General features: G+C 40.5%; 1 protein-coding gene across 10 annotated transcripts in view; it reads left to right on the forward strand.

The window, feature by feature from the left end:
• The window catches only part of PDXDC1 (pyridoxal dependent decarboxylase domain containing 1), a 52,151-nt gene that overhangs the window by 13,510 nt on the left and 14,786 nt on the right, over positions 1–23,855 (forward strand). For 9 of the 10 annotated variants that reach the window (XR_016387807.1, XM_089896114.1, XM_022552374.3 and 6 more), the window contains 12 exons: positions 148–221; positions 1,180–1,245; positions 3,825–3,905; positions 5,631–5,777; positions 6,931–7,120; positions 8,850–8,918; positions 9,979–10,057; positions 14,002–14,086; positions 14,972–15,020; positions 15,173–15,274; positions 16,150–16,275; positions 20,499–20,549. Coding sequence is in view for 9 of the 10 variants with exons in the window: in XM_089896114.1 (XP_089752240.1) it covers positions 148–221; positions 1,180–1,245; positions 3,825–3,905; positions 5,631–5,777; positions 6,931–7,120; positions 8,850–8,918; positions 9,979–10,057; positions 14,002–14,086; positions 14,972–15,020; positions 15,173–15,274; positions 16,150–16,275; positions 20,499–20,549 (1,119 nt within the window). In the remaining variant the exon portion in view is untranslated. The remainder of the gene's footprint in view (positions 1–147; positions 222–1,179; positions 1,246–3,824; positions 3,906–5,630; positions 5,778–6,930; positions 7,121–8,849; positions 8,919–9,978; positions 10,058–14,001; positions 14,087–14,971; positions 15,021–15,172; positions 15,275–16,149; positions 16,276–20,498; positions 20,550–23,855) is intronic. The other variant, XM_089896118.1, reaches the window with a different exon arrangement.

Raw genomic sequence — 23,855 nt, forward strand, 5'->3', positions numbered from 1 at the left:
TAAAATCAAACATGTTCTTTAATAATGCAGGTATTTTATAATAAATCCAGAAGAAAATGGACTTGCATTTAGTTTTTCTGGATAAATTATGTTGCAGAAGTAATAGAGGGTTGTTAAAATTTAACCTTTTGAAAATTTGTTTCCCAGATAGCAGACCCTACACTAGCTGAAATGGGAAAAAACTTGAAGGAGGCCATGAAGATGCTAGAGGACAGTCAGAGGTGAGCCTGTGGAACAGAAGTGACCCATTAAATGTGTTCAACTTGCTGTGAAACTGGCAGCACTAGTTTCCTTCTGTTAAAGACACCTCTTGGTCTGTCATACAGAGTGAAGTAAGTCAGAAAGAGAAAGACAAATACCGTATGCTAACACATATATATGGAATCTAAGAAAAAAAATGTCATGAAGAACCTAGGGGTAAGACGGGAATAAAGACACAGACCTACTAAAGAATGGACTTGAGGATATGGGGAGGGGGAAGGGTAAGCTTGACAAAGTGAGAGAGTGGCATGGACATATATACACTACCAAACGTAAGGTAGATAGCTAGTGGGAAGCAGCTGCCTAGCACAGGGAGATCAGCTCGGTGCTTTGTCACCACCTAAAGGGGTGGGATAGGGAGGGTGGGAGTGAGGGAGACGCAAGAGGGAAGAGATATGGGAACATATGTGTATGTATAACTGATTCACTTTGTTATAAAGCAGGAACTAACACCATTGTAAAGCAATTATACTCCAATAAAGATGGAAAAAAAAAGACACCTCTTGGTTTCAGAATGTCACACTTAGCTTCAGCTGAATTTAAAATTGGTATTTGTCTTGGGTATAAGGTGCTTTGTAATTAAAGGATTTTGAAATTAAGGGACAGGACTTATAATTTTCAGTCCTGCCTACTAAGAGTTTCATTTATTTAATATATTGACTTGAATCTATAAATACTTCTTACTGTATATTCAGGTCATATAGGGCATCAACTAACCAAGAAGTGGCTTGAAGTAGTATTATATTTTTAATATTATTTTCCTGAAACTAAACCCTACCCCAGCCTGGAGGCTGGGACGAGAAGGCGAGATGTGTGTTTCAAATCTCATATCAGTTACTAAGAGGTTGTAAGCAACATTATCACATGTTCATGCTCAAATGTTAGAAGGTTAACAGTTTTTTATTTCGTTTAAATTAGAAGAACAGAGGAGGAAAATGGAAAGAAGCTCCTATCAGGGGATATTCCAGGGCCACTGCAAGGCAGGTAGGTGGCAATGAAGATAAGTACCTTTACTTAGGGTGTACACTTTCTTTAAACCAAGATTTTACCATCACTGACTTACAATTTTAGTTTTAATGAGCACAAAGCAAATTGAGAGTTATATGTAGTGTAACAGAAAACTGAAATGCCATTGGTTGGTTGGTGATAACGCTAAACCTACTGTTTCTCCCCCTTTCCCGTTCAGAGTTTAACACAACCTCGTAACTCAAAAGTGATACGCAAACTCATAATTATAACTCAACTATCACACTTGATTCATCCTTGAAACCAGTAATCTATTTGGTAGACTGAGCTTTATTGTGAGAGTTATTTTAACTTGATAAGATTTATCATTTTATTATATAGTAAATGAAAGGAAAATGTCAACTCTAATTTATTAGCAGAGTGGTTTATTTTTTGGCAACTAAAGCAGATCTGTCAAGTGTTTGTGACTGGAGCTATCAGGGAAGAAGTCAGAAAAATAAGTAGTTATCCAACTAACATTTTCACAGGATGTTAGCATTCAATCTGGAGTTATCTGGAGTTAAAGTCCCAGCCCAGTTTCCCTCAGACAAACTTATTATTTTTTTTATAACCAGGAAACTGTACGTAGGTAAATAGTACAACTCCCTTAAGTTGTCCTTTGACCTGAATATAAATATGTACAATAAGTATGTTGCAAAAGAGTAGTATAGAGGAAGGATCCCAGTGTGCCAATAAATGTCACATCTAACACACCCAGATACTAATTTTTTTTTTGGCTGCGTTGGGTCTTCGTTGCTGCGCACAGGCTTTCTCTAGTTGCAGCAAGCAGGGGCTACTCTTTGCTGCAGTGTGCTGGCTTCTCATTGCAGTGGCTTCTCTTGTTGCAGAGTACGGGCTCTAGGCACACGGGCCTCAGTAGTGTGGCTCGCTGGCTCTAGAGCACAGGCTCAGTAGTTGTGACGCACGGGCTTAGTTGCTCTGCGGCATGTGGGATCTTCCCAGACCAGGACTCGAACCCGTGTCCCCTGCAGTGGCAGGTGGATTCTTAACCACTGTGCCACCAGGGAAGTCCTCAGGTACTAACATTTTAAAATAAGCACTCCTGCTTGTAGATGAAGGGTGCTGACTTGAAGTCCTCTACGGGTGAAGTTCATTCTCCAACTGAGAACAGGAACCAAATCTTGTAAGTCTCCTCATCCCAGGCCTACTGAAGGGAATTAAAGCGTTCCACTCATCCCACAGAAGTTTCCCTAGAAGACATACTACCAAGAACATCCGTAATTCTCGGAGTGGGAGGGCATTAATGTCACCGTCAGGAGTACTCACACTAATAATGCTAATAGCCAGCGCCTGAGATAGCAGTTCCCCAGGCGTGGCATTCGGTGCTTTCCGTGGACTAACAGCATCCTCACAGTTGTATAATGTAGGGCTTCATGAGTTTCAGTAGCTTGCTCAAGGTCATGTGGCCTCATCTCTACACAATGTCCAAGGATCAGAGTCCCTCACACGTGAAGGTCAGCACCTTGAGGAGGATAGGTTTGGGGACATTGTTTTGATGGTGCTTTTTGAAAAGAGATAACTTTTTTTTTTGGGGGGGGGCTGCATTGGGTCTTCATTGCTGCGCATGGGCTTTCTCTAGTTGCGGCGAGCAGGGGCTACTCTTTGTTGCAGTGCGCAGGCTTCTCATTGCAGTGGCTTCTCTTGTTGTGGAGCACAAGCTCTAGGCGCACGGGCTTCAGTAGTTGTGGCTTACGGGCTCTAGAGCACAGGCTCAGTAGTTGTGGCACACGGGCTTAGTGGCTCCACGGCATGTGGGATCTTCCTGGACCAGAGCTCGAACACATGTCCCCTGCATTGGCAGGCGGATTCTGAACCACTGTGCCACCAGGGAAGCCCGAAAGAGAGAACTTTTTATTAGTCACATTCTCATTAATAATGTGATAGTATTTTGACATCACATGTTTTACAAGTTGCCTTGCCATTGCTTAGAACTTCACCTTTCACATTCTTCTCATAAGTTTCCACCTCCTCATGTGACGAGCGTTTAAAAACATATCTTGGATAGAAGTTAGTGTTTACACTGCAAGCGAATCTGCAGTTTCCCCAGCTTGGGGAAGAGGTAATAATAAGTCATGCTTGCATTTCATGTTTAGCTCTGTTAGAACAAACAGACAAGACTCCCACATGGAGGGAAGGTAGATACACCAGTGGCATTGGAGTATTCTTGCTGCTTTTGTGACCTTCCAACAGCTTATAAGGACTACTTCGGCCCTTATTACATGCTTATTAAATAGTCTCCAAGATTCAAATGAACAGGTAGAGAAATATTGCTAAAGCTGGTGAAATTTTTAAAAATCAAATTAATATTTAGGCAGAAGATTAATCACAAGTAAGGTTACATTCAGAATTCAGTTGATAATTTGAGGTTTGTTTTTAAAATGATGTATACCGTATCTCAAAACACATTATTTCTTTCGTAGCTCCTCAGTTAAAAAAGAAAACATGTCAAGCTAGTTTAGACGAGAGAAAATAGTGAGAGACTGGTGAGGGATGTGTGCTGTTTCCACCTGTTTGTCAGCTGTTTTTCTGTTCCGCAGTGGACAGGACATGGTGAGCATCCTCCAGTTAGTTCAGAATCTGATGCACGGAGATGAAGATGAGGAGCCCCAGAGTACCCGGTAATGGAGAACAGTTGGCAGCTTCTGTTTGAAAGTATATGTGTTCTTGATTTTGATAATGATTGCATTCTCACAAGTTGCTGCAGTAATAAGCTATATTTAATTCCTAGTTACGTGTGATATTAAAATGATGTTCAGTTTCTTCAGAGAGACATTGACATATTTTAGATAATATATTTTGTAAAAGGAAGTCATTTACTAAAATCTTGTCGTTTTTATGGTCTTGTGTCTTAGGGAGGGGCTGGCACAGGGGCCAGAGAATAGCTGCTGTGTGCTTTTCTGTTTCTGACTGCTTCTGCTCCTGTGCTTCCGCCTCTGATTGCTGAGAAGTGCTGCAGCTGAATTCGTTGGTGGCAGGCCACTTTGTCTGTGAATCATCTGTTTATTTTATTTCTGTTTATGCATCTGTCAAGCAATTTATTTAGTTTCATTTTCTGTTTAATAGTTTTAAATTTAATTTTTTTGGAGTAAGTAATTCATTCTTCCAGTTCAAATTTCAAAAGATAGAAAGGGTGTATACACAAAGGCAATTTTCCTTCTTACCTCTGCCTCCCTACCTTGTTCTCCTTCCTAGAGATAAGTTGCCAGTTTCTTGTGTATTCGTCAGAGATACTTCATGTGTATGTACACCCAATCAAAATGTCTGTGCTCACCCCCTCCAGTACCTAAATACTATGCATGTTTTTCTGTGACTTGCTTTTTTCATTTATGTCTTGGAGTTTCTGGCATAGCAGTATACAAGGAGCTTTCTCCTTTAAGAGCTGTTTAGTGTTACTCTAAATGGATGAGCCATATTTTATTTAACTAGTCTCCTTTTCATGTTTTTCTCTTACGAACATTCCTACAGCCAGTAACTCTGTACATGTGTCATTTCTCATAGAAGTGTTTCTGTAGATTAAAGTCCTAGAAGTGGGATTGCTGGGCCAGATAAGTTTGTGCATTTGTAAATTTGACAGATATTGCCAAATTTCCGTTCGTGGAATTGTGCCAATTCACATTCTCACCCATAATGTGTGAGAGTACATCTTTCCCCACACCTTTGCCTGAAAGGGTATTAGCAGACTTAAGGATCGTTGCCAGTCTGATAGGTGAGAAATGATATTTCAGCATAGTTTTAGTTTGCATTTTTCTTATGAACCAGATTAAGTGTCTTTTTGTATGTTTTAAGACCCATTTATATTTCCTATTCTATGAACTGTCTCCTTTGCCCAGTATCCTGTCAATTTTTTGTTTTTTTCTTTTTACATTTATTCTTTATAAGGGAAATTAGTCCATCCACTTTAATAATATGTAAAACAATACCTAGTTCCCCTTGAATGTGCTGTGTTGTTATAAATAGCTATTTAATGCAGGGAATTGATCTTCGTCTGTTGATTATTAAATTTTCTGCACATTTTAGCTCTACTCTCCATAGTTCTTCAACTGGTATTTAATTTAAAAACCTTTTTTGGAGAAAATTATTCAAAAACAGTTTGTGTATTTAGTTGGTATTGAATAAAAAGGATATTTATCTCCTAGGACTTGAATTTAAAAAAAAAATTTCCCCCCAAACTATTAATACCTTATGCATTGAATTTTCTAAATGTATCTCAGTGTCTGCCTTCTAGGCCATTAAATGCATTTCAAGTCTGACAGAAATTTCTGTGGAATAATGTGTCTCTGTGTTTTATTTATTTATGCTTTGACTAATACTTTTTTTTTAATCTAATAAATTTTGATTAACAGAATCCAGAATATTGGAGAACAAGGTCATATAGCTTTGTTGGGGCACAGTCTGGGAGCTTACATTTCAACTCTGGACAAAGAGAAGCTGAGAAAACTTACAACTAGGATACTTTCAGACACTACCTTATGGCTATGCAGAATTTTCAGGTAATAAGTTTTTGGTTTCTGGTAAAGACATTTATGTGTTGGGTATAGACTGTGAGAGATCTATTTTCTGGAGCTATGCTACCTGGGTTCAGCTCTGCCTCTTCCCTTTCCTCTTGGAAGCGTTGCTTAACCACTCCATGCCTCAGTTTCCTTATCTATGAAATGGGGATAGCCTTAATATCTATTTGATGACATTGTTGTGAGGATTAAATGAACTAATGAATTAATACATGTAAAGAGCTGAGAACATGAGCACATACATGTTGGATAATGTCCACAGTTACTTGTTCTTAAGATTCCTAATTGGCACATGTTGATAGAAGGTACAGCAGTGGAATAGGTTCAAGTATTTTTAATCAAAGTATTAGCTGTGCTTTAGTAAAAAGGAAATGCTGTCATAAGGAAGATGAGTATGTGTTATGAAATTGAAATTTGCTTTATACTGTGATAATATTGGCATTATTAAGGAATTCTAGCAGACTAAGGAGTCAGTAGAAGAAATGGGACCAATGGTATTTTGTGTTTATTTATGGAAAAGGAATGTTTACCTAACGTTGGAACATTTAACTTGGGAGACTTATTTTCAGATGCTGGGAAAGAGCTTGACCTGGCGAGAGTATGAATTTGCCTAACTGTATGGCAAAGGAGAAATTTTCTTCTGTTCTAATAAAAATCCAATACCTGTAACTGAAAATCTCTCTGTCCTTCTTTTTGGAGAATGAGAAGAATAAAATGTCCCAGGCAGATATTAGCGAAAGCAGAACTTAGCCTGACTAGCATTTTTGACAGTTTTACTTAACTTTGGATGTTTTAGGGCTGAAACTACTAAGAACCATGCCTGCATTATCCAGTGCTGGCTTTATTGTAAAGTAAGCCAGTCCATGATCTTCAGCCTTTTTATATCTGAGGGATTCCCGTTCTCTACTGGTTTTCATAGTTTCTGCTCTTTCTGGAGCTGGGTGTGGATGAGGGGTCATTGCCTCTGTTCTTTATAACCTCCAGCTGTAGTGAGGTGTCAGCCCACTGAGATGAGGGTGATTCCTATCTCCTTTCACTGAGATAGGAATTGAGAAAAGAATTACTTCCATGGTTATAAGACTGGGATATAATACCAGAGATAAGAACATACTGACATATGGGTGTCTCTTAACAGGTATGAAAATGGCTGTGCTTATTTCCACGAAGAAGAAAGAGAAGGACTTGCAAAGATCTGTAGGCTTGCCATTCATTCCCGTTATGAAGACTTTGTGGTGGATGGGTTCAATGTGTTATATAACAAGATGCCTGTTATATATCTAAGTGCTGCTGCTAGGCCTGGCCTGGGCCAGTACCTCTGTAATCAGGTAATGTGGCATAAGGTGGATATTTTAAAGAAACGATGTTTTGTTCTGTCCTGGAAGTTTTTCTTCAGCTGCTGTTTTTTTCAAGTGAAAAGAAAGGTGATTTTCTTATAAGCTTGTTTTGTCATTATTATGTATAAATGTGTATTAATACATTTAGATAGATATATGTATATGTATTTTTTTTTTAGTTGCCCAAAGGCAACCACAGTCAACACGTTACTTTATTTCCTTTCAGACTTGGCTTAATCAGAGTGTATGTGTGTTTTTACATAGCTATAGCTGGCTTTTTTCACTTACCGTTATACAGGTTCATATCATGTTTTACCAGTTCTCCAAAGTAAAGTATGTTTTTAATATCTTCATAATATTCCTTCAAGTGAGTATATAGTATTTTAACTGTTTCCCTTTTGGGCAATTAGAGTGTTCGCATTCTTTTGCTTTTTATGACCATTTTGAGGAAGTGCTCTTTGTATAGTGCTTTTATGGACATCTTTGTGCATGAAGCTTTTCTATACTTTGGGTTGTATTCCTCAGATGGATTTTCAGAGCCAGTCTAGAATTATTAGATCAAAGAGCATTACCTTTTTTTCTTTTTTTTTTTTTTTTTTTTGCATTACCAGTTTTTAAAGTTCATGGTAGCCTGATTACGGGGCTACCTTGAGTCAAGAACTTGTTAAGTCTCTTGGCCAAGAACGTTTTAAAGTAAAACCCATAGGATTGGAGGGGTTGTCTTTTGTAAGATGGAGGAGTCCAGGGAGATACATAGGGGAAACTCAGGGCTTAAGTTGATTCTGAGCTGTGGTCATTGGTGGCAAGAAATTATGTCCTCTTCTTGAGGGTGTACAAAATAAGGAGTTTTATAGTATCTCTGTAGAAACATGAAACAAATTACTTATTGAGTACCTACTGTAGGCCAGGCTCTTATGGACCCAGAGCTGTCTTGGAACAGCAGTCCAATCTGCAAAAGATGTGTGAGAGTGTTCTGTTAAGTGGGAAAGGTAGGTGGCAGAATAGTCATGTGCATGTTTTAAAAAGTGTGTACATGCTTATATGCATATGTTTTTTATACCTAGAAAAATATATAAATATATATATTTTTGCCTAGCAATTATCTGCAAGGTTCTATACTAACCTATTAACAGTAGTAGATTGGTGGCTTATGGGGGGGGATTTTCACTTTTAATTTCTATAATTTTTTATTGTGTGTTTTACTTGGGTTTCACTTTCATAATTTAAAAGAAAAATTCTTTAAGGGGATAAAGTGTGAATAAATTGCTTGTTAAATTTTTGGTCTTTAAATGCTTCCAAGTTTTAGTTATACAGAGCAATATGCTGCAAATGTTAAAAAAAATTCCTAAAACATATACTCCTTAAGGATTTGGAAGCTAAAAATGAGGAATATAAAATTTATTTGACAATTACTGTCTCCATAACGCTGACTTCATTTCTCTCAAGATATGTACATCTGCTAGTCCATATCTGTTGCTTTTTAGGAATGGGTGGACCCATAAATAAGATATTGTACTTTGAATGCCTTTAGCCGGTGTTATTTACCACTTATCCTTGGAGGAAGGATTCTAAATTATCCCCCCAAATGCTCATATTAAGAGTTCCTAAGGAGAGAGAATATTTAAAAAGAATAATTGTGACTTAGAGCCACAATCTTTTGGGGACATAAGGGAATGGTGACAAAGATCTTTCTTGTAAAATTGCATGTTTCTTCTTGCAGCTTGGCTTGCCCTTCCCCTGCTTGTGTCGTGTACCCTGTAACACTATGTTTGGATCCCAGCATCAGATGGTGAGTTCTTTAGGTTTATAAAATAATAAAGAATTGTGTTTTGAAACCGTACCTTCCTTTAAACTGCAGTTCTATTTGCTGGCCTCCAGATAATTATTAGGTTATTCACGGATTGCTTAGATCTTCCTGTTGCATAATACATGCTGCCAGGTTTGAATGTCCAGGAAGATTGGCTGGCATAAAGGTGAGGAGCACCTGGCTCTTAAGGAATCTTGTAGTCACTGTATCACCTGTTTTAAGTAGAAACATGGAGTCCAATTAAGCCTCAGAAATTCCTTCTAAAGCTCATTCTTTCAAATGGTTATCACTGTTGCCTGGATTTATGAATGGGCAGATTTTGATTATTGTAATCCTTGGCATTGGATTCTGCTTATTTTTAGACATGCAAGTGATAAGCCTTTCCATACTGAGGTCAGAAGCAAAAGGGATAGGTTTTAGGGTTCTGCATCTCTTTTTTTTCTTTTTCTTTTCTTTTTTTTTTTTTTTTTGCCATACGCGGGCCTCTCACTGTTGTGACCTCTCCCGTTGCGGAGCACAGGCTCCGGACGCGCAGGCTCAGCAGCCATGGCTCACGGGCCCAGCCGCTCTGCGGCATGTGGGATCTTCCCGGACCGGGGCACGAACCCTTGTCCCCTGCATCGGCAGGTGGACTCCCAACCACTGCGCCACCAGGGAAGCCCTCTGCATTTCTTTTTCAAGGTAGTTAGATTTTCTGGTTCAGATACGTCAATGAGTAATATCAGAGATACATTTTTGGTTGTTTTTGGTGGGGGGGTTTGAGAGAACATTTTTTCTTATTGTAAATGTTTAAAACTAGAGAAATGTTGGTTCTGTATGTCCAGTTTCTAACTTTAATCTCATTTAACTGATTTTTCTAGTTTTCAAGGAAAACGATTTTATTTTCACAACTATGATTGGAGAAAAAAGGAAAATTGTCAAGAAAAGAATTGCTCTGATAAATTTTGAGAGTCATCTGCTTCTTTTAGAAGTTATAATTTTTCAGTGTATACTCTTTTGTGTGGGTTGTCTCATGTTTTTGTGGTTTGTCTTTCAATCCCAGGACGTTGCCTTCCTGGAGAAACTGATTAAAGATGACATAGAACGAGGAAAACTGCCCCTGTTGCTTGTTGCAAATGCTGGTAGGTATCATGAACCTGAATCTTCCATTTTGGACATACAAGAAAGAGGCTAGATAGCCTAAAAGAGATCAAGTCTTAAGAATGTTTGTGTGCCACATGTTTAAGGAAGTCGGTATCAGCACTGTGGTGAGAATTACAGTACTAAAGTTTTAGCTCATTAGATTCCCTTAATTGTTGGTTTGTTTTGGGAGTTCTTGTTTGTGTGTATACTTTTTCATTTAGGTTGTGCTTCTCTATTCTTTCATATGCTTCCTCTCTAAATTGAATTTTTTTTTTTTTGGCTGTGTTGGGTCTTCGTTGCTGCACGCAGGTTTTTCTCTAGTTGCAGCGAGCAGGGGCTATTCTTTGTTGCATGTGTGGGCTTCTCATTGTGGTGGCTTCTCGTTGCAGAGCACGGGCTCTAGGTGCACAGGCTTCAGTAGTTGTGGCATGTGGGCTCAGTAGTTGTGGCTCGCGGGCTCTAGAGCGCAGGCTTAGTAGTTGTGGTGCATGGGCTTAGTTGCTCCGTGGCATATATGGGATCTTCCTGGCCCAGGGCTCAAACCCGTGTTCCCTGCATTGGCAGGTGGATTCTTAACCACTGTGCCACCAGGGAAGCCCTAAATTAAATTCTTAAATGTCACATTTAAATGTCCACCTTTGAGACAGCTGGTCAGCTACCACTTTCTGCTGTGCTCACCACATTGTATTCAGCATTGTACTTGAAGCTCTAGATAGTGGAGCAAGGCAAGAAAAATAATTAAATGACATACAGTTTGGAAAGGAAGAATAAACTGTCTTTATTTGCAGATGGCATGATTGTATAGGTAGAAAGTCCTAAGGAAACCACAAAGAACAGCCATTGGAACTAATAAGCAGATCTATCAAGCTTGCAATGAACAATTGAAATTTAAATGCCATTCATAATAGCATCAAGAAAAAAACCTTTATGGATAAATTTAACAAAATAAGGCAAGATATGTACACTGAAAACTACAGAATGTTGCTGAGAGAAATTCAAGAAGACCCAAATAAATGGAACAATATGGCATGTGCATGGGTTGAAAGACGCAATATTATTAAGTCATATCTCCCCAAATTAACCTGTAGATTCAACTCAATTCTTAACAAAATCTCAGCAGACTTCCAATTTCTTATAGAAATTGATGAGCTGATTTTAAAATTTATATGGACATAAAAGGATCTAAGAAGAGACAAAATAATTGTGAAAAAGAACAACACTGGAAGACTTATCCTATCTGACTTTTAGACTTACTGTGCAGCTACAAATAAAAGAGTGTGAGATTGGGCTTCCCTGGTGGTGCAGTGGTTGAGAGTCCGCCTGCCAATGCAGGGGACACCGGTTCGTGCCCCAGTCCGGAAAGATCCCACGTGCTGCAGAGCGGCTGGGCCCGTGAGTCGTGGCCGCTGAGCCTGTGGGTCCGGAGCCTGTGCTCCGCAACCGGAAAAGCCACAGCAGTGAGAGGCCTGCGTACCGCCAAAAAAAAAAAAAGAAAAGAAAAAGAACATGGAAAGGCAAATAACAGACTGGGAGAAAATATTTGCAAAATGTTTTTCTGACAAAAGACTATATCCAAAATATATAAGGAAGTTTTACAATTCAATATTTTGGAGGTAGACAGTACAGTTTTTAAAGTGAACAAGAGATTTGAGTAGAAACTTTGCCAAAGAAAATATATGAACGTATAAGCACTTGAAAAGATGCTTAGAGAAATGCAAAATAAAACCACAGTGAGCTACTACTATATATCTGTTAGAATGGAGAACATAAAAAAATACAATGCCAAACACTAGTGAGGATGCAGAGTAACGAACTATCCCTTCAGTTAGGGATGCAATATTCCTAACTGAAAACAACCCAGATGCCCTTCCCTTGATGAATGGATAAACAAATTGTAGTATAAACATATCATGGGATACTAAGCAATAAATGGAAATAACTACTGATCACACATATCAACACAGATGAATTTCAGAAGCATTCTAAGTGCCAAAATCCAAACATGAAAGAAGTTACATAGTATATGATCCGTTTATATGAAATTCTAGAAAGATAAAACTACAGTGACAGAAAACAGATCACAGTTTTCTGGGGCCAGTGAGGAGTAGAGAGAAGGGTGAAAATTCAGGGGGGATGAGGGAACTTTTGGTGTGATGGTGGTTGCACACTGTATTTGTCAGAATTCGTTGAACCATACCCTTAAATGAGTGGATTCTATTGTATGTAAATTATACTTCAATCAGTAAAGCTAATTATTTAAAAAAATAATAATAAACAGAAAAAGCACATATCCACCTTGTTGCCAGCAGAAAAACTACCACTTCCTGTCTGCCTTAGTATATTGTATGTTTAAAAAGAAACATAGGGCTTCCCTGGTGGCGCAGTGGTTGAGAGTCCGCCTGCAGATTCAGGGGACACGGGTTCGTGTCCCGGTCTGGGAAGATCCCACATGCCGCAGAGCGGCTAGGCCCGTGAGCCATGGCCGTTAAGCCTGCGCGTCTGGAGCCTGTGCTCCGCAACGGGAGAGGCCACAACAGTGAGAGGCCCATGTACTGCAAAAAAAAAAAAAAAGAAAGAAACATAACCAGTCTACTATCAATCACTTAATAGATGGGAGAGGCTGCAGTTTACACGTGATTGAGTGGTTTACCAGTGTGACTACATTGCCGTCACCAGAGTGCACGTCCCAGTGGTTAGCAAGCGGGCGTTGCCAAAAAAGGAAGGGAGCCTGAATGTGGTCCAGTCACTTAAACACGGCACAATGCTTTATGTTTTGATGGCTCATGTGACACAACCCATGTGTTGGCCTTTGATCTTGTTTCAACTAAACTAAATGTGTCATTTTAGATTTTTTTTTTAAATTTGAGACAAATTTGGGTGGGGGGAGGAGTGGAGTTGTCAGCCCTTTTCCTGGCATAACCCCTGCAAAAGAAGCACTTGTATTAGTTGTGTTTGTTGATGAGCGTTAGAAATCTTGTTAGGTGGGTTCTGCTAACTGGAAATTTAGGACAGTTGGGAGAATGTGTGACTGTGCATTTTACTAAAGGCTCTGTGAGGAGGATCTGCCCAGCAAAGCCTGCAGTGTAAACAGATCACCTAGGGAATGGGTTAAAGTGTGTAATATGTTTCAACTGACTTCAGAATGCTTTCTATATTAAAACAAAATACCTCTCGGGAATTCCCTGGTGGTCTAGTGGTTAGGATTCTGCACTTTCACTGCCATGGCCTGGGTTCAATTCCTGGTCAGGGAACTGAGATCCCGCAAGCCGTGCAGTGCAGCAAAAAACAAAAAACAAAACAAACCAAAAAACCACAAAGGACCTCTAAAATTTGGTTAAAACAAACAAAACAAATTCATCTATGTATTTTTTATAGAGAGCACACCTAAATAAAAATAACCCAGAAAGTGATAAAAAGTAAGTGTGGAAAAGGGATATCTTGGGCAAATGCTAATGAAACACAAGTACTGTAGCAAGGTTGCTGTGAGATAAAATAGACTTCATATTAATAATAATTCATGACATCTACTCAGAGATATAACAGGTATGAATGCTTATGAATATAACTTTGAAATATATAAAGGAAAAGTTGATAGAATACAAGTATAAATTGACAAAACCACAATCTTGGTGGGAGACTTGAATATATTTCTCATGAAACAACAGATCAAGTAAATAGAAAATAAGTATATAGAGGATTTAAATAACACAGTTAACAAGTTTGACTTTATAGATACATATAGTGAACAATACACACTCTTCAAAACTTGAATAGCCAGTTTGCAAAAGTTGATTTTAAGCCAGTCCACAAAGAAAAGCTCAATAAAACAGAGATACAATGTTACTTCTCTCATAGGGAGATAATGTATATAGAAGCTTTTATCATGCTGCAAAGACTCAGAAAATATTTGTTTTAGTATCCTTTCTTGTGTGTTTTATCCTAGGAACTGCAGCAGTAGGGCACACAGATAAGATTGGGCGTTTGAAAGAGCTCTGTAAGCAGTACGGCATATGGCTCCACGTGAAAGGGTGAGTGGAGGGGAGTTTGGCTGCATGGTGGGCTGGCAGAGTGCCCAGGAGGAGCTCACTTTGTCGTCACATATATCACTAAGGGCTCTTTGGCTTGCAGATTACAAAATTACCCAAATTGGCTTAAGCAAGAAGTTTTATTGGCTCCCATAGCTAAGAAGACCAGTGTTAGGATTGGCCTTAGGCACCACCTCAGCCAGGTCACTTGGCTGAAGTTCCTCCATGGTGGTGGCTCCGTCTGTAGATAGCCTTTCCTGTTCTGGTGCAGAGTTGCTGCAGCAACTCCATCCACCTTTCCAGGTGTGTGCAGAGGGTCAGACGTCCCAGCAGGAGTCTCATACTGAGCCAATTGCTGTGGCGAGGGAAATGTAACACTCTTAATAGTTTAGGTGATTTGTGAAGCTGTGGTCTCATAGAGGAGATTGGGGTGGCTTCCCAGAAGGCCATTGGACTGCTGCTAAGAGAAGAGAGGGGAGAGGATGCAGGGCAGCCCAAGTAGTCCATTTCCAGGACATCATACATGTACACGGTGCGTTCCTTTTTAATATTGTCCCTCTGGGAAAGAATGATGACTGGGAAATAATACTGGTATCTACCAAAGATATAAAATAATATAAAATAAGACACCCATTACACTAAGTAAGTAGATGTCACCCCCTGAAATACATTTTGATTAAAATGCATTTTCCAGGTTTTCCTGAAAGTTGTATATGTACCACACTTTATGTTGCTGTTATAAAAGCTACCAACACAGCTGAAAGACATGTAAATGTCAGTGTGGAACAGCACAGCCCTTTTTAAAAAAATTTTTAAAATTTAAAGTGTGTACTTAGTGAATAAGCAGCAGTAAATAATTAGTTCTTAGGTCTGTGTTTTTTCTTCCAGTGTGAATCTGGCAACATTGGCTCTAGGTTATGTCTCCTCATCAGTGCTGGTATGTTGTTGATTTACTAAATACTGTGTTTTTAAGAAGGAATTTAACATCACTTAATGCCTGATGGCTTTTCACAGTTTTTATGAATGGAGAAAGGTGTTGGGTTTAGTGTATCCTGATAGTGTAACAAGAAGTTGTTCTCTCTGTGGTAGGCTGCAACCAAATGTGACAGCATGACGTTGACTCCAGGCCCATGGCTGGGTTTGCCAGCAGTTCCTGCTGTGACGCTTTATAAGCACGACGATCCTGCCTTGGTAAGCTTACTCCCACTGGGAGGGAGTGGGGAGTGGCTAATAATCATTGGGCCTGGGGGCAAAATACAGAAAAAGGAAAAAGTGAACATTTTCCTTAATGTTACCTCTGTGACTTTTTGTTTTTAAAAAATGTTTTTAACATAAATGAAACTATGCCATATATATTTTTCTATTTAGTCTCCCCATACTACCCCATGTGTATGAAAAACTTTTTATCACTGTGTAATATTCCATCACTTGAGTACCACAGTTATTTAATCATTCTCCATTTGTGAACTTTTAGGCTGTTTTCAAATTCTTGTTACTAAAATAATGAGCATCATTCTGTGTTTCAAATTATTCCTTAGACTGGGTTCCCAGAAGTGGAATTAATAATGAGTAAGAGTATTTTAACGTTCTTGATCCACATTGTCTAAAAGGTTGTAACATGATATAGTTTTTAAAAGCATAGTGGTGGTTCTTGTTAGTGGATCAGTTAGTGAGAGGCACATGCAAAATAAGCTTTCATTGATTCTTCTTAAACAGTTAATACCTTGCTCGGGTGATAATGGCCAGGTGTTTGAGGATACTCAGAACAGCCTTGGGAGGGGCCGCCTCTTGAATGGCTAAGAGCTCCAGCTCTGGGATGAAACCATTTGGATTCTCATCCTGGCTTTGCCACATCTTAGCCGTGAACCCTTAGACAAAGCAAGGTCTCTGAGCTAAGTTGCCTAGAATACTTACCTCATGGAGTTGTTTGATGATCAAATGAATAATGCAAGCCAAGTGCCTGCGTAGCATCTGACACAAACCAAGTGCATAGTAAATGGTAACTAGTTAGTTCTGCTATGTGATTTCATTGGCTTTGATTAATAAACCCATATTGGCTTTTTTAGACTTTAGTTGCCGGTCTTACATCAAATAAGCCAACAGACAAGCTCCGTGCCCTGCCACTGTGGTTGTCCTTACAATACTTGGGACTTGATGGGATTGTGGAGAGGATTAAGCATGCCTGTCAGCTGGTGAGTAGAAACCTGAAGTTCAAATGAGTCACAGATACTCCATGGCAAAAACAGAGACAGAAAAATGCTTCATTGATTTACCCTCCCCCCAATACCTTGTTGTCTGGATTTCCCATCTCATAAGCAAGCAGACTAATTTCCCTGCATATATAGGTTTCTTGTTCAAAGTTCTGGGAGAGACTGCTGGGGCTGTCCCAGCATTTGTGTCCATATGAAATCAGATTAAAATGAATGCCGGTGTCAGCATGGGGGAGAAAAGAAGTCCCAAGGTGACAGCGAAGGAGTGGAGAAGAATGCAGAAGCCGGGATAAATGTTCCACTTGACTGACCGACTCTTGAGGGTAAAGAAATACGATGGTTGGGGGGAGTAAGGCTGGCATGGATATTTTTAACACCCACCGGCTTGGGCTCCCAAATTGCAAGGCTCTAGGGACAATTTTAATTCTCTGTTTGAGGTGTTCTAATTGTGAAAAATATATAATTATGTTGTAGTTTAGAAAGCAAAAAAAATGCCATATTTACACAGTTTGAGAGCTGAGTTCTACCTAAGTCTAAAGCATGACGTCACCTTTCTGTACCTCCAATTCCTCACCTGTAGATTAGGGGTGAGGATGTGATGGAAGGTTGTTATGAGGACTTAGTTCGTACATGTAAAGCTCTTACAGCAGCACCTAGTCATATAGTAAGGTATGCAGATAGTTTTAAAAATAAATCTTTGTTTTAAATGTGTTCTTGGAATGGACATTTCCTCATGTCATTTTTATATTTAAGAAAAATTAGTATTTTCATATTACTGTAGCAGGAGTCCTTTGGTTTATAATATTAGGATAGTTCATTTTAACATTAGTTTCTAATGAAATAGAAACATTCTAAATGAAGTAGTTTCATTTTTACATTAAGTAATATTAAGATTTATGTTCATTATGTTTACAGAAGCACCACATTTTTAAAAACATTTTCTCACTGGGCTGTTGGCTCACATCTTGAGGTTTGGTCCTTTGGAAGGAGAAGCCTTCATCGCCATGGTAACTAAGTCAGTTTGGGGAAGGTTTGGGCACTCCAGGGAGAGTTTTTCAATTCCCTTCAGTGTTTTTCAGTTCAATTCAATGGGGCGCAGGAAAATAATGATGACAATTAGCCACCAAACACTTGAGGTCACTGCAGCTCTGGCATCTTCCTGCCAGCAAACGCTCTGGCGGATCTCAAACCCTCCTGAGCACTTGACTCTGCTGCTGACTCACTGCTGCTAAATGCACATGTGAAAACCGCATGGAGGTTTAGCAGGTGTGGTCGCCCGTGTCCAGTCCTGCCTTTGTAGTCCGCACCAGGTCACATGTTTCCTGAGAGCAAAAATCAGTGTCCTCCTTCTTTTCTTCCTCCTTCTCATCTTCGTCTTCGTGGGAAGCAGTTCCTGAGCATTTACTCAGTGCCAGGCGCTGCGCAGCACCGTGGATGCAGGCTCTCACTTGGTCCCTACAGCTTCCCCAGAATATAAGGTCCACTGATAACATATTAAGAATTAGTTTTCATGAGGGGTTTTCCTGTGTCCAACACTCAAATAAACATCTGTTGAATTAATGACCCCCAGGCCATGCAGTATATGTTATTTTGTCCCCACATTAGTGATGAGAGAGCTGGGATTGAGATATTAACGATGATGACAGTCGTCATCACTTATGTAATGCATGCCACGTCCTAGACACCTAACGTATATCAACTTGTGGAGGATAGATACTGTCACCCCACTATGTAGTTGAGGGAACGGAAGCACAGAGAGGCTGAAAAACTTGTCCAAGGTCATAGCTAGTAAGTGGCAGATAAGTAATATACCCACAGTCCCACAGGTGGTAAGGGGCAGAGCCAGGTTTTGAACCCAGATGTGGTTATTCCAGACCCTACGCTCCTGACCAGCTCTTAATGGTGCTGTGCACTCTCATTTACCTTTGCTCTTCCTCCCAATATCGATACTGTGCTTTGCACACATTTGCACTCGGTAGTTTGGTTTTGTTTTTTTTCTGTTTCTGTTTTTGTTTTTTAACATTTTCTTGGCCACGCCATGTGGTATGTGGAATCTTAGTTCCCGACCAGGGATTGAACCCACACCCCTTGCATTGGAAGCACAGAGTCTTAACCACTGGACCACCAGGGAAGCCCCTGTTTTTTTGTTTTTTGTTTTTGTTTTTGAGGTATAATTGACATATAACATTATATTTGTTTCAGGAGTACATCATAATGATTTGATATTTGTATGCATTGTGAAATGATCACCGCAATACGTCTAGTTAACATCCATCACCACACATAGTTACAAAAAATTTTCTTTTCTTGTGATAAAGACCTTTAAGATTTATTCTCTTAGCAACTTTCAAACATGCAATACAGTATTAAAGTTACTACAGGGGCTTCCCTGGTGGCGCAGTGGTTGAGAGTCCGCCTGCCGATGCAGGGGACACGGGTTTGTGCCCCGGTCCGGGAGGATCCCACATGCCGTGGAGCGGCTGGGCCCGTGGGCCATGGCCGCTGGGCCTGCGCGTCCGGAGCCTGTGCTCCGCAATGGGAGAGGCCACAGCGGTGAGAGGCCCCGCGTACTGCCAAAAAAAAAAAAGTTACTACAGTATTGGGAATTCCCTGGTATTCCAGTGGTTAGGCCTTCGCGCTTCTACTGCTGGGCCCTGGTTTCAGTCCCTGGTCGGGGAACTAAGATCCTGCAAGCAGCAAGTTGTGGCCAAAAAAAAAAGTTACTACAGTATTATTGACTATATTCCCCGTGACTCATTTTTAATAACTGCTGTTTGTACCTTTTGATCCGTTTCACCCACCCACCGCCAGCCCCCGCCTCTAGCAACCACCAGTCTTCTCTGTAGCTATGAGCTTTGTTTTGTTTCGTTTTAGATTTCATATGTAAGTGAGATCATATGGTATTTGTCTTTGTCTGAATTATTTCACTTAGCATAATGCCCTTAAGGTCTACCCATGTTGTTGCAAATGACAAGATTTCATTCTTTTTTATGGCTGATTATTTTCCATTGTGTGTGTGTGTGTGTGTGTGTGTGTGTGTATCCCGTCTCCTTTATCCATTCACCCTTTGATGGACACTTAAGTTGTTTCCGTATCTTGGTGATCATAAATAATGCTGCAGTGAACATATCTTGTCGAATTAGCGTTTTCATGTTCTTCCGTTCAGATAACCCACGTGGACTTGCTGGATCATATGGTTGTTCTATTTTTAATTTTTTGCAGAAGCTCCATATGTTTTCCACAGTGGCTGCACCAATTTACATTCCAGCCAACAGTTCACAAGCATTCCTTTTTCTCCACATTCTTGTGAACACTTGTCATTTCTTGTCTTTTTGATGACAGCCATTCTAACAGGTGTGAGGTGATATCTCATTGTGCTTTTGATTTGCATTTCCCTGATGATTAGCGAAGTTGAGCATCTTTACATGTGCCTGTTGTCCATCTCTATGTCTGGAAAAATGTCTATTCAGATCTTCTGCCCATTTTTTAATTGGATTGTTTGGTTTTTTGCTATTGAATTGTATGAGTTATTTGTATATTTTGGATATTAACCCCTTATCAAATAAATGATTTGCAAATATTTTCTCCCATTTCATAGGTTCCCTTTTCATTTTGTTGATTATTTCCTTTGCTGTGCAGAAGCTTTTTAGTCTGACATAGTCTGCTTCTTTAATTTTGCTTTTGTTGCTTGCACTCAGTAGTTTTTGAATCAATGAATGGCCTATATTGCTAATATGACAAATTCACATATGTCTCATTAGAAAAAGCTTTTCTGGAACCACTAAATGTAACTTTTAACTGAAATATTGGGGAATATTTGCAGATGTTTAAATGCAAAAATTGGCAGCTGAAATTAGAAATCATCAAGTTGCAGGGGGCTTTATCTGCCTGAGATCCTTGTTTGCAGACCTGCAAAGACCCTCATAAAAACCGCTTCTGGGCTTCCCTGGTGGCGCAGTGGTTGAGAGTCTGCCTGCCGATGCAGGGGACATGGGTTCATGCCCTGGTCCGGGAAGATCCCACATGCCGCGGAGCGGCTAGGCCTATGAGCCATGGCTGCTGAGCCTGCACATCCGGAGCCTGTGCTCTGCAACAGGAGAGGCCACAACAGTGAGAGGCCCGCGTACCGAAAAAAAACAAAAACAAAAACAAAAAAAACGCTTCTTAATATGAAATTACATAAGCTGTTTTTCTGTCATTTGCAGAGTCAGCGATTGCAAGAAAGTTTGAAGAAAGTGAACCACATCAAAATCTTGGTATAGTATATAATTTGATCTGTTTTTTGAAGTAAATAACTCTTAATTTCAGTGAGTTAGAATGATTTTCTCCAGGTTTGATGCATGTCCATGGAATTGTGGCAGCTCCAGTAAAATCACATTCTTTGGGAGAGAGTCATGCATGTACTGATGACCTAATTCTGCGGTTAGCAGAAAGCCTAGAAATTTGCCCCATATACTGTTTGAACCCATACAGTGCTTTTCATATAATCCATTTGCAGTTTTTATTCTGTTAAAATTTAGCATTGCACAAAGATGTAATAAGCACCATTGATTTCACCTGCCCAAGGATTTTTAGAACACCCATTTTCCTGAAGTGAAAAATCATTTTGTCTGTGAGTGCTTTGAGCTACTCTTTCTGAAACCCTTTGACCCCAGAGTTGGCATTTGCATGAAGGGGAATAAGGCAGAGAAAAGGGGGCGGCCCTGCTCCTCTTGCCCTGGTAATCTTCCTGAAAGATACCACCATCTGTCAGAGATTGTGCCCTAAGGCTGGTAACTAGACAAGTGGATGAGGATTTAGGGGGTCTGATAACCAAGTATCAGTTCACGTTTGAATGTTTTCATCTTTTGCTTCATTGTATTTTAGGATTTCAGAAAATATGTAGATCAGATTCTAATTTAAACAGGGTCACTGGTGTTTCTTTTGACAATTCTGCAGGATACAGTTAAGTTTAAAACGAATGTTTGAGTTTATTTGGGGTTCAGGTGAGTGCAGTTTATTTCCACTTTAGTACACAGTTCGGTTTAAGTGCGTGAATGGGGGCTGCTTGCATTGCCTTCTGAGTAGGAGCTTGGAGCTACTCAGCTGACCTGAGGTGACTCAAGTCCTAGCCTGGAAGAGGACAGTGGCCCCTCTGGAGAAGCAGAGGGATGAATGTAAGTCAGGAGACTTGGGTTCCAATTTCAGCAGTACCGCTGGGGCCCTGTGACACTGACTCATTCTGTTAACCTCCTAAGCCTGTGTGCTCAGCTGTCGGTGAAGGTATGTTGGTTGGATGCCCTTGACTGCAAACAGAGACCTAAATTATGGACTAGAATGAGTGCGCTGGTGGGGTGAAGGCAGTGCTGGGCCTGTGCACTTCCTGTCCCGCCCTTGCTGAGCCCTCTGGGGCTCCTCTTCATGTCCTCTCCTTCCTCATTCTCCTCCAAGCAGGGAGGAGCTGATGATGCTAATTGATCTCCAGTTGGTTTGGAACATCTTTGTAAGGCCACATATGGTCCAGGCATAACCCTGCTCCCTCCCTCCCTCCAGTGGCTGCTTTACTCAGTAGGGGGCACAGTAACTGGCAGACACCATGAGGCATTGTGGCCTGTCGGTAATCCACCACCACCACCATCATCACAGATGCTGTTTCTGAAATGCTTGCTGTGTAGCATACGTGGTACTAAGTCCCTTACATGCCTATTTCATTTAACCCTCACAAGTCTCCTTTGTACATGCTGTTCCCTGTACCTGAAAACACTGTTCCCCCTAATTCTTCTCATTACTGATTTCTTATCCATCAGATCTTAGTTCAAATATCACCTCTTGAGAGAGGCCTTCCCTGAGCCCCGACCCTACCTAGAGTAACACCCACCACCTTCCATCACTCTCTGGGCTCTGGGTTTTTTCCTTCATTGAACTTATTACTACCTGAAATCGTGGTCTATATTTGTTTGTTGTCTGTTTTTCCCCTGAAGAAGCCTTGTAAAGGCAAGGACTTTTGCCTGTTTTTTCATGGTTTTATGTCCTGTGCCAAGTATGATACTTGGCATACAGTAGGCACGCGAGTGTGAATAAATATATAGAATCTGTGAATTGGATGCAGTGTTTATTCCCTTTTTACTAGTGAGGAAACTAAGGCACAGATAGGTTGAGTGCGTGCCCAGGCTGCCCAGCGAGGCAGTGGTAGAGCTGGGATGCACACTCAGTGCCTGCGAACTTAGTCAGTGGACCATCCCTCTGAGGTCAGTTACAGGAGAATGAATTCCTCCTGCCTCAGGCTCGTTATGAGGGGGTATATCAGATAATGCATGGGAAAGCAAAATGAAGGCTGTCAGGCGCCGTAAGATAGAAGTAATTATTAAGTGTCTTTTGCTCCTCACCACGGTATTAGTCTAGTGCTTTCATAGGTACTGACTCCGGAATCCTCACAGTAAGTCTCTGGGGTAGAGTAGCGTTATCTCCATTTCTGTGGCTCAGATGAGTCGTGTGTCCAGAGTCCCAGAACTAGTATGTGGCAAAGCCAGGACTTGACCCCAGGTTATCACAGAAGAGCTTCTCTGCTGCTCAGCCACTCCCTTCTCCAGGCGTCCATGGCCGCCTTCCTTCCCACCTGGATGGCCCTTCAGGAGCCTCTCCCATCCCAGAAGCACAGGCCCACTGCCCCAGCTCACTGCCTCCAGCACCAAGGCCTTTTCCAGGGCCCGGGGTGGTGCTTGTGCCCCGCTTTATCAGTGCCCAATTCAGTCTCCTCTGCAGCTGCATTCTGATAAGGCTGTTGTTTCACAGGACCCTTATCCAGCACATGGAGTAGACTCTAAAGTCAGCATGTGAGGGGAAACTCTAATATTGTCACTCTTACACCTGAAAATTCCAGAATGCCTCTGGGGGGCAGTTAACATGGTTTCGTGTTTACGTCTCTGCTGGCTTTTAAGACTTTCCTGGTCCTTAGTGTACTGCCACTTTCACCATGGTGTATCTAAGTAAGGATTTTTTTCTTTTTTTAATCTTGCTTGGGACTTGTGCTAATTGAACCTGAGGATTCTTTTATTTAATCCTGTAAAATTCATTTTTTCAGCTATGACCTCTTTCTCTTTCTCTTCTGGAACACCAGTGAGCTGCATATTGAACCTTGTCATCCCACCTTCCATCAGTCTCTTGGATGCCTCCATCTCTTTGCTGCTTTCTAGTGTAGCCCTTCAGATCCTTCTTGGAGTTCAGTAATTTGCTCTGGAGCTGCATCTAATCTGCCATTTAACCTATTTACTGCGTTTTAACTTTCAGTGACCTCTTTTTCATTTCAGGATATTCTCTTTAGTTCTTTTTCAAGTTATTCTGTTTTATAAGCATCTTTAAAAAAAAAAAAGATTTCTGGTCCTTCGTTTCTGTTTAAACACAGTGATCGACGTCTGTTCTGATGGTTGTTTCAGTGTCTCGGTTCTTGGGGCCACAAATTGTCCTCTCAGCTGTGTCTGCTGACTCTTGCTCCCTGTGTGTGTTGTAATTTTTCTGTTATGAGCTAGATTTTTTTTTCTTCTGTGACTGGCCTAGGTCCATTTATTTATGTTGGTTTCACAGCT

This window comes from Delphinapterus leucas, chromosome 15, assembly GCF_059928025.1.
Source record: "Delphinapterus leucas isolate spDelLeu-1000000601 "Yukka" chromosome 15, BTC_Dleu_Yukka2, whole genome shotgun sequence".
NCBI classification, from domain to species: Eukaryota; Metazoa; Chordata; class Mammalia; order Artiodactyla; family Monodontidae; genus Delphinapterus; species Delphinapterus leucas.